Raw genomic sequence first — 9990 nt, 5'->3', positions numbered from 1 at the left:
CATCCCGGGCTGCAGCAGTGGCTCTGCATCTTCTGCATTCCCTTGTGCTTTGATTCTCAGTGAAAGCCAAACATGTAACTGAGTATAGGATGTAGAATCCTTTTCATTATTATTATTATAGACAACTCTTCAAATAGAATACAAAGGATAAAAGGGCAATTTCATACCTGAAACTAAAGAAATTAGTTATCAACGCTCCCTCTTGTTCATGCTTTAGAGCAAGGGGTTTGTCGATGAGCTGCCTTGTTAGGTTGTGCATCGTCCTTAAACACACTGCAGTCTTTGGGGTTGCTGGTGGTAAATGATCTTCAAAACTGAAAGCAGTCAGTACTGCAGTGATCTTTCTTTGTTTCCTACCCTGATCTTTTCTGATGCATTAATTCTTGCACGGAATCCAGTCCAGCAGACTAAGCTGCAGTAGGAAAAGCTACTTCTTAAAAAATCACCCGAAACTTTTACTCCAGCTGTGAGCAGAAACCTGGAGCTGCAGTTTTTAAAGATGTAGACCTTACTTAGATCACTGCAAATCAGTAACTCCACTGAGGATGACAGGATTTAAATCCCATTCATCCACCCCCATAACTGAGATCAAAATTACGGTTTCAAGTTATTTTAAAAAAAATAAATCCTTGTTATAAAATTCCACAGAAAATGCTTCCCAGCTGCTCAGAATTTAAAGTTAATACTTCCACATGCACTCAAGAAAAATCTCATTTACCTGATTTTGCACCTGATGTACCACTGACGTTAATGAGATGTAAGCTCTCAAGTCATATAGTTGCTTTCGAAAATTTTACTTAATGATCAGTTCCAGCTTTTCCAAAGTATTTTATTTCCATGTATTTCAAAAAACTGTTGTTACGACTCTTCCATTATGATTCAGCATTCCTTTGGTCTACTTTACATAAATATACAATAGTACAAATTTTACGGTAAATCTCCTTTACCTTACTAGAAAGAAAAATGAGTCTTTTGTTGCTTTCATACCAGTAGAAAAAATATAACAGAGGGACGTGATGTGCTCACAAATAAGGGCAGATAAAGGAAGCAGAAAGACATGGGAAGATACTTAGGGGTTTTGCTAAGGAAGCGAAGGTTTGGTGCATCAGCAGTAAATGGGGGGGTGCCGGGTAGTGCTGAGACACTGCCTGCTGGAACAGCATCCTGCATCTGACTCCTCCTGACAGGCAACAGTGACTGAGGTCTCCAAAGGGAAACCGCTGAAAGAAAAACAGGGTAAGAACAAGGTGAAGGCAGAAAGGTTGGCAAGGAAACAGGTAGCTGCACGTTAAATATAAACTGAAAGTCCTTTAGTGTCATCTCTTGAGATCTCGTGGTGACTGAGGCTGTAAAGGATTTGCCCTTGACTGGCAGAAGGGTGTGGGGCAGGGTGAGGCCAGGCAGAAGCTGACTGCAGAGCAAACGTACGAGAGAGCGGGCGGATAAAAGGTCTCCAATGTAAAAAAATGCAATAGTTGGAAGGAGCAGAAAAGGAGAAGATTAAAAGGTTGACAGTTCAGGGGAAACATAAAATGTTCACTTCTGCATGACACTGCAAAGAAATGTTATCTGGGGGTTTTGGCAGCGGCAGTGTCTTTTTTGCAGGGACACAGCGCCAGTGTTTTGAGAAGGGCTATGTGTAACAGCTTGTGGTATCTCCAGCTCAGGCACTCTGGGTTTTCCTGAAGAAAGAAGTTCAGTGGTAGCACGTTCACCTTGCCCTTCGGTCCTGGGCTGCCCGTAGCTGTGGGCACTGGGGCTGCAGCGGTTGTGCTGTCAGCACGGTGAGCGTGAGAAGGCAAATTCCAGTTGCAGCAGAAATTCATGGCATTAATTTTGGTGGTGGGTCTTGGAGCAGGATCACAGTGTGACAAACTCCTAGCGTGTTGGGTGGGTTGGGAAGTGGCTCCGCTGGCACTGGTCCCATGTGCCTGTGTGCTTTTCCACCACGACTGAATCACCCATTGCACACAAGTCCATCGTGATGCTTTGCAGGATGGTGGGATGGTTAGAAAGAGAGATGCGCCGAGTGAATTGTCCTGTTCCCATACAGGGTGTGGTGGAAATATTGCAAAGTAGCCTCCTGCTGCTTATCCCACTTGAGAATCTCATTGCAGTGGTTCGTCCTTGGTCTTGTTTTCAAGGTTGCCAGCACAAAGCAAAAGGAGTTGCCTACTTTGAACTCAAAGATGCTCCTTCTATAGCTTACATCCCAGCCTGTCAGTGGCATGAGGGCCAGTTGATGCACTTCTCACTGGATCTCAGATTTGCTGACCTGTTTCCAGTTTCAACCCATTTATGAAGCCAGTGGTCCAAACTGTTGGCCTTTTCTCTTCATAACCTTATTTTCATAACTAAGTAAGTATTCATGAGGCAGGGCTGGAGGGCAGATCGCAGCTCTATGAAATTATTGGTGTAGTTGTGCTTTTTATTCAAAGACTGTGTCCAGCCTTGGCTTATGGGTGAAAGTATCCCCCCTCAATCCAGCAGGATATTATGATTTAGGTGAGGAAATGAAAAGTGGATTTAGCTGGAGTACTGCATACCACACTCGAGTGAGCTATTTACTCTTCAGGGGACCAAAATATTTTATTATTGGGCAACCACGTGGAAGTAACACTGCGGAAGTTTAGTTGGGTATGAAATATCTGTTCTTATACAGTATTTCTAAACTGTTAGCCAAATGAAAGAGAACAATGTTTTTTCCCATACTGTTTTTAAAGTGGCCAGTCTCAGTCTCAGATTCTGAGCAAACTGGGGGTGTTTTGTTTGCGGTGAATAGTAGATGCAAATACATCTTGAAGGCAATTAGGCAGAGTATTTCTGTATTTTTATTTTTGCTCACAGTAAACTGCAAGCACAAAATAGATAGCACAAGGTTGAAGGTTATTTACTAAGATTATATGCCATATGTGATTAATCTCTTACCAATTGCTTTTTTCTTTTATTAGCAGAATTTTAAGTTTCCAGGGGATCTGTACAGAACTCTTAAGGGGAGAGATTACAAGACTGAAAATACTTCTCACTGGTGGCTGTGTGTGCAGGATACACTGCATCAGCTAGGTGCTTCTTAGCTGTTCTGGGGTAACCTGCATCTCTCTCCTGGAGTCTCAGCACCATCAGCTACCCTGAGATAATGCAGATCAGCACATCCCAGAGAAGTGTGTGGGTGTCAGAAGGCCATTTTCTCCTGCTATTCTTCAACAGCATTGCTCTAAAAAAGATAACAAATGACACAGGACTGCCAGATAGGTCTGGAGAGAACAAAAACCTCATTATTTCCCTGCTAGAAATGAAGATGTTAAACATTGCGTTATTTCTCGTACCCCCAGCTGCTGTTGGTGATTGCTGATCAAACTGTTGAGTGCTGCTTTGTCCTGCTTTATGGCCATGTGTCCCTGCCACCTTCCTCTCTGCCAGTCATTCTGCTTCCAAAACTGCCCAAACTGCAGAAGATGGCCAGGAGTGAACACATCTGGCCACCCACAGCAAAGCTCTTGGCATGGTCTCTCTCCAGCAGCAGGGACTGGGTGGCACAAGGATGTTCAGAAGGCAAGTGGGTCTCAAAGTTGGTGTCATCAGGATGGGAGGTGAGGACAGGGAGGAGAAAGAGCAGCATCGCTGTTTCGGAGGGCAGCCCCATGCTTAGGTTGGCTGATGGCAACTGGTGAACCAGCACGTTGGACCCAAAGTGGTCTGTTCTGCCACAGGTTGAACAGGAGGCTCAGGTAGAGCACCATGGGCTTTGCGTGATCTTGGTTACTCTTTATGGGATAGCTGTTCAAGTGCTGCTGGAAACTGAGACGATGGAGAAAGGGGCTTGCTCTGCACCATCTGTTCCATTCATTATTTTCTAAAGACAATTTTATGATGTCATGCAAGTCAGAAGCCATAATTTTGCTGTCAACCTTGTCCTCACCGTGTCCTTTTCTCTGGAAAAGTCCTTTTCACTGCAAAAGGGATCTCTGTTTTAATTCATCATGCCTGCTATAATAATAGAGGCAGTTTTAAGGTCAGAATAGCATATAGACAAGATGATAATTATTGCTCTGTAGCTTTTCTGGAGAAGAAGGCAAGAGGAAATTTTACATTAACGTTAGAAACAAATACAGGAGAAGATGATGAATAAATGCTTCCACCATGCTGCTTCTCCATGATGAGAAGACACTTGCCTAATCCCAACTAATTGTCACATGATTAAAAATGTATGAGATCTCATGAACATATAAAAGATAGAGTATAGCAGCATAAGTACTTGATTTAAATGCATAATTAATAGCTTCACTCAGCTTTACACTGAAATAAAAGATAACAAGGCATGTATCCAAGAGACATCCTGAAGTTTTTGCACCAAAGCAGCTAATCAGTGATACTGTGCTGTTAACTTTTTCATTTTTAGACAGTTGGCTGAAGTGGGGAAAGAGGTTTGAAGCTATTAGTACATTTTGGGAGGGATCTTTGATATCTTTGAGAAGCTAGTGAGTGGAAAAAAGACTTCAAACAACCTCAAAACCCAGGCACATCCGTTATTTTAACAATTAACTTTTACTTACCAAGAATGTATTTGGTATGTAAAAACGTACAAAGTTGCACACTGATAGTGGTCAAAAAGTATAGAAAATTCTGTGCTTGCTGATTCGGTATCAGTGGAACCGTAACCACGGACCGCACCAGAAACCCACCCTGCTCGTGACTCGCGTGCAGTCCCTGCGGAGAGCTTGCGTGGATTCAGAAAAGACAACGTACAAAGCTTCTGTAGGTTCAACTGTAGGTTATGCATTTATAGTACACCCAGTGCACACATAGAAACACCACTTTCTGCGTTTTTGCACTTCTAACATAAGTAATTCAGTAAAATATTTAAGAGTACTGGTTCATTTTAAGCCTGTAAAAAATACAGTTCAGTATTGGACCCAAACGTATCACTGTCTTGTTACTTTTAGCTATCTCAGTTTCCGCTTTTGAAGAAACATTAATCCAATTAACTTATTTTTTTTTAAAGTATATGCTAGGGTTAAACTGTTTTATTTCAGTTTGGTAGCACTGAGTTGGGTTTATTTTGTCCTAACTGATCATAATGACAGCTAAATGTCAGCTTCATTTGTATCTTAGCTCAAAACATAAACAGAAAAGTATACAGAAAAGGAAGATGTTCTGTTACACACTCGGTGAATTATTTTTGCTGTGTATGTTATGGCAAACAGTTTTGATTCTGCATGTGACTTACAGTCTAAAAGCTGTACCCATACATTTTTCTGATTAAATTACTTTCAGTATTTTGCATCTAGTGCAGAGAAAACACTGCTATTAAAATAAACGCATTATAAAACGGAACTTAGTTTAAACATAATTCCATTGAGAAAAAAAACCCACAGTATTTTTCTATAACATTTTGGATATATTTTATCTCAAAACATGATCACCAGTCAAACTAGTGACAGCTAAACCAAATACATTATTGTGACTTCTAAAATAAAAAAATCAGAACAGAACTAAATCACCATGTGCTGGTGATCTGAACACAACAAAACTCTAATATTCTTCAAAAGTGTCTACTAAATAGAATAAAAAGAATGAGAACATTAACATTTAGTCTGTTACATTAAAAAATCGGGTGTACCTATTTCTATTGCCTGTTAGCTTTACCTAAGCCTTCTCAACTACTCCAAAAATAAAAAGAAAAAAAGAAAACTCATTGTTGAAAGTCAAAACATTCAAATCAGTTGATACAACATTACAGTACAGTCAACTAACATCATTCAAGGTCTCCTTTTCTCAGCATACGAATCCTTAGACCAGGGTTACAGACCCAGTTCAATGCAGTTTCAAAACCGTGTGTTAGCTTTGCAGGATACTGTACTCTACTGATGGCTTCGGAAAAATGGGGTTGTGCTACTTGTGACTCGCAGGGTAACCCCAGCCTCTCATTAATTTTATTCAGCACTGTAGTTAGAACAGCGTTAAGTTTAGCACAAAAACTAAAAAAAAGGGAAAAAAAGAAGAACTGGAAGCTAGGTGAAGCTGCCATTTGTGTCAAACAATTGCGATACGCTATACTAAAAAATTCTGAAATATCCACCTGTCCTCACCGCTCTGCCACAAACTAGCAAAGTCAAAAATACAAAAGTCTTCAACTTCTCGTTTTTGCAGAATAAAGCAAAAAAGTCTTTGTGCTCCTTACTACCAGAAGCAAAATATCCTCTGAGTTACCACATGTAATAGCTTCTGGATGTGTCGACTTGGGTTGGCTTGGTCTCTGCAGAACCATCCTTGTCTTTTTCACTGTCACCTTCCCAGAGATTAATAAGTGGAGGGTAGAGCTCGTTCAGTGGGATTGAAGAGGTCTTTTGCATATATTTTTTCAAAGAATGGTGGTAGTTTTTCCTCTTAAATCGCTTTGCAACATAAACAGAAATGGAGGCGAGGCTGATGACAGCAAACATGGATCCCATTACTGCTGCGAGGGCTGTGCTGGTTTCTTGGTCTGAAATATCTAGGGCAAAAGCTGCATTTTTTGTTGTGACGTTAACGCAGGACTTCTGTGTTTGCTGATGGATATTTGACACGGTTAGACACACTTCATAATCTGTAGATGGTTGTAAATGCGTGAGGTTATATTCATGGACGTCAACCGGGACCCTAGCAGTGTATGTAATGTGAGGGTTGTCAATCTTCATAGTGGCTGAAGACCATTTTAAATTGGAGGTCATGACGTTGGAATTAACTTTCCAAGAAACTAAGATTGAATGTGATTCAGCTTGCTTAACATAGATTTTCAGAACCTGGGTACCATCCAAAAGCGTTCCGTTCACCCGGATAGTAGCGACCCTCGTGTCGGCACCTTCTATGTTCTGAGCGACACAGGTGTACCTCCCCGAGTCTTCCACCTGGATGTTCAAGATTTCCAGGGTGCCTTCACTGCTCAGCTTGTATTTGTCAGAGAGACTTTCGACGGTTACTTTATTGCCGAGGGGAGTGACCCAGTAGATTTCTGGCTCAGGTTCTGCCATGGCCCGACAGTCTAAAAACACTGTCATGCCAATGTCCATGTTTAAGTGATTTGGAAAGGTCTCATGAGAGATCATTGGAAGACACTGTTCGTTTGAATCCTGTATCAACACTTCCTTCACCTGCTGTCCTCTGTATTCAGGAGGCATAGCACAAAACATGGATAGAGGTTCCATGAAACGGATATTGGTTTTGTTTGAGTTGATCCAGTGAATGACACAGTCGCACCTGAGCGGGTTGCTGTGGATACTGATCTCACGCAGGTTTGGAAGGGATTCCACCGTCTTTTGGTAGACTGCATTCAAGGCGTTGTTGTTCAGCATCAAGCTCTCCAGGGCGGGAACATTGCGAAATGCCAAACGATGTATGTAAGACAGCTTTGGATTGTTGGTGGCTTCAAGCTTTGTAAGTTCAGGCAGATTGTCCAGCGCGTACCTATCAACAGAAACGAGTTCTCCCATGTTATTGATTCCAAGCTCTTTCAATCTGAGCATGTTTTTAAAATCACCTTCTTGAATTTTATGAATCGGATTTTTGTTGAGATCCAGGAATTTTAAATTTGGAACTTTCTCAAGTGCAAGCTGAGGAACTTTCACCAATTTGTTGTCATAGAAGGAAAGACTTTCAAGACTATCCAGGCCTACCAAGGCATTGCCAGGAATGTCTGTGAGATACATACCTGCCAAAACTAAACTCCTTAAATTTGAGAGTGGTTTGAAATTCATATCAAGTATTCCAATCACTGGATTTTCTCCAATCATGAGGATCTCTAAGTTAGGAGTAGAATCAAACCAGCGGCTGTCAATAACCTTTAATTTGTTGGAGTTGAGATGTAATCTCAAAAGATTCTTCAGGCCAGAGAATGCATTTGCAGAAATGCTGCTGATCTGGTTGTGATTTATATATAGCTCCTGAAGATTGCAAAGGTCTTGCAAGCAGTAGTCAGTCATCTCCGTTATCTGGTTTTCCTCTAGGTGCAATGTGGTAAGCTGAGTGAGATTGGAGAGCCCCACGTCTTTGATACTTGTGAAGTTATTTTGTGAAAAATCCAGTTCTGTTAAATTAAACAGCTGTTGGAGTTCATCTGTGGTCTTTGCTATGTTGTTGCTTTGTAACAGAAGGACTTGAGTGTCACTGGAAAGATTGCTGGGGATTTTTGTTAATCGAAGGTCATTGCAGTCAACCGTTGTGGCTTCCCTGTACGTTGACTGTGGTGTAAACCATGGCCTGATTTCACATACGCAAAGCTGTGGACATTCGTTACTCTGTATGGAAGACTCAGTTAATGAATTCATTAACAACTCTAGCACCAACTGGCAAACAGTTAAAACAACTCTGACCTTCGCCATGCTGGCCAGCTAGTGAGTCCAGCTCCCCAGCCCCTTAAAAGAGCAACAGACTGAGCGGGTAATCTGTTATCAGGCAGAAAAAGTAAAGCTTAAAGTTCAAGGTGAAAGGCTTGGACATCCAGAAGGTGAAGGATGATCTTCTGAGTTTAGAGAAGACAAGAAATGGTCTGAAGACTCTCAGCTGCTCCTCTGTGTTCCAGAATCTTCTGCAGATCAGTGTCTGAGGATGCTCCTGAAAACAGAGTAGGGTATACGTTATGCTCATCTCCTGTACAGAGTATATATTTTATTTAATTTTGTCATCCTTTAAAGAAAAATATCTGAAAGCAATCATGATTTTAACATTGATCTCAGCGAAAATCCTGACCTGGTATAGTTAAATTATGTAGAGTTTGAAACTTTCTCCTGCTTGGGATGTACACAAAATAACTGACAGTTCCCAAGTGAGCGCCTGTAACAATGTATGCAATCATCTGAAAATAAAACTTTCTGAAACCTTTTACTTTTACTGTGCGGTATTTGAATGGCTTGAGAAATGCTAAAGGTGGAGGATATGCTTGTGAGGGCAGCTAGGTGTCAAACGGGTGTTCAGAGCATAATCCCAATGGGAGGCGGGGGGCAGAGCTGTCCCAAGGCCCAGATGCCAGGTGTGTGGAGTTCAGGCTCAGGGAGATGTTGGCTTCTAAGTTTCAAGCTAAATGCATGCGAACTTTGCCAAAATTCATCCGAGTTAATCAAATTGGTTCCAGATAACAGCTTAGATTTAATCCAGCTAAGCATAAAACAATAATAGTAAATTTGATTAAATGAACGTACTGTCCTTATTTTAGCTGTTCAGACTGCATTGTGCATCATATGTGAATTGTTTACCACAGTTCCAAATTACTCTGTAAACCACACAATTTCTGTCTTTTTAGCCTGAAGTTAGTCATGCAAGAGTATGTTTAAATTAACCCAACAGTGTCCAGTGTACCTCAGAAAATCTGTTTTGTTGTAGGTCTTTAAACACGTATGCAAGGAAAATCTAAGCTCTTAGTAAATTCTCTCTCATGCTTGCTTTATTGAAAAAGTGAGTTTGTTGTCTGCAAACCTGTCTGTTACTGCTGCTGTAAAAAGCATGGATACAGTTTTGAGAGTGTACGTGTAAAACTGCAGTTCGCAGCTGCCTGTCCGCAGTTCAGAAGTACGCTGCGTCGGTGCTGGTGTTGCTGCATGAACTCTGATTTTCTCCAGCTGGTGGTGGTGATTTCTCATGCTGGTGCTGTTCCTCTTGGCTCGCCGTGCACATCAATATTGGCAGATCAAGTGCACCTTTGCCGTATTTCACAGTGAAGGTTAAACAGGTTAGTGCATGTGTTCAACAAGCTTTGAATTAAATACAAAGTGGCTGTGAGCAAGGCATGTGACAAATCTGAATAAGGATTTCAAAAGCAGATGTCTTGAAATTTGCGGTGACACTGTAAATCTCATGCCCTAATGATTGCAGTTGAGCCTTCTCAAACAAAAGATTTGTCTTTTTATGTAACTTAAATAATCAAGTTGTGCTACAGCTGAGGCAGAGAACCCAGCAGTGATGAACTGCAATAGCAGCAAGCAGGAAATAGTGTCCTTTTCAGTTAGAACGTAGTGAAGC

General features: G+C 41.3%; 1 protein-coding gene across 1 annotated transcript; it reads right to left on the bottom strand.

The window, feature by feature from the left end:
• Positions 1 to 5658: 5658 nt before the first annotated feature.
• LRRN1 (leucine rich repeat neuronal 1) lies at positions 5659 to 8586 on the bottom strand. Its single transcript, XM_010178964.1, has one exon. It carries the CDS (start codon positions 8355 to 8357, stop codon positions 6207 to 6209), a length of 2151 nt encoding a protein of 716 aa, XP_010177266.1. The 5' UTR covers positions 8358 to 8586; the 3' UTR covers positions 5659 to 6206.
• Between the last annotated feature and the right edge of the window lie 1404 nt (positions 8587 to 9990).

This window comes from Mesitornis unicolor, unplaced genomic scaffold (assembly GCF_000695765.1).
Source record: "Mesitornis unicolor isolate BGI_N332 unplaced genomic scaffold, ASM69576v1 scaffold4512, whole genome shotgun sequence".
Taxonomy (NCBI): Eukaryota; Metazoa; Chordata; class Aves; order Mesitornithiformes; family Mesitornithidae; genus Mesitornis; species Mesitornis unicolor.
Note: the sequence above shows the minus strand (reverse complement) of the source record. Positions and strands in the feature narration are given on the sequence as shown.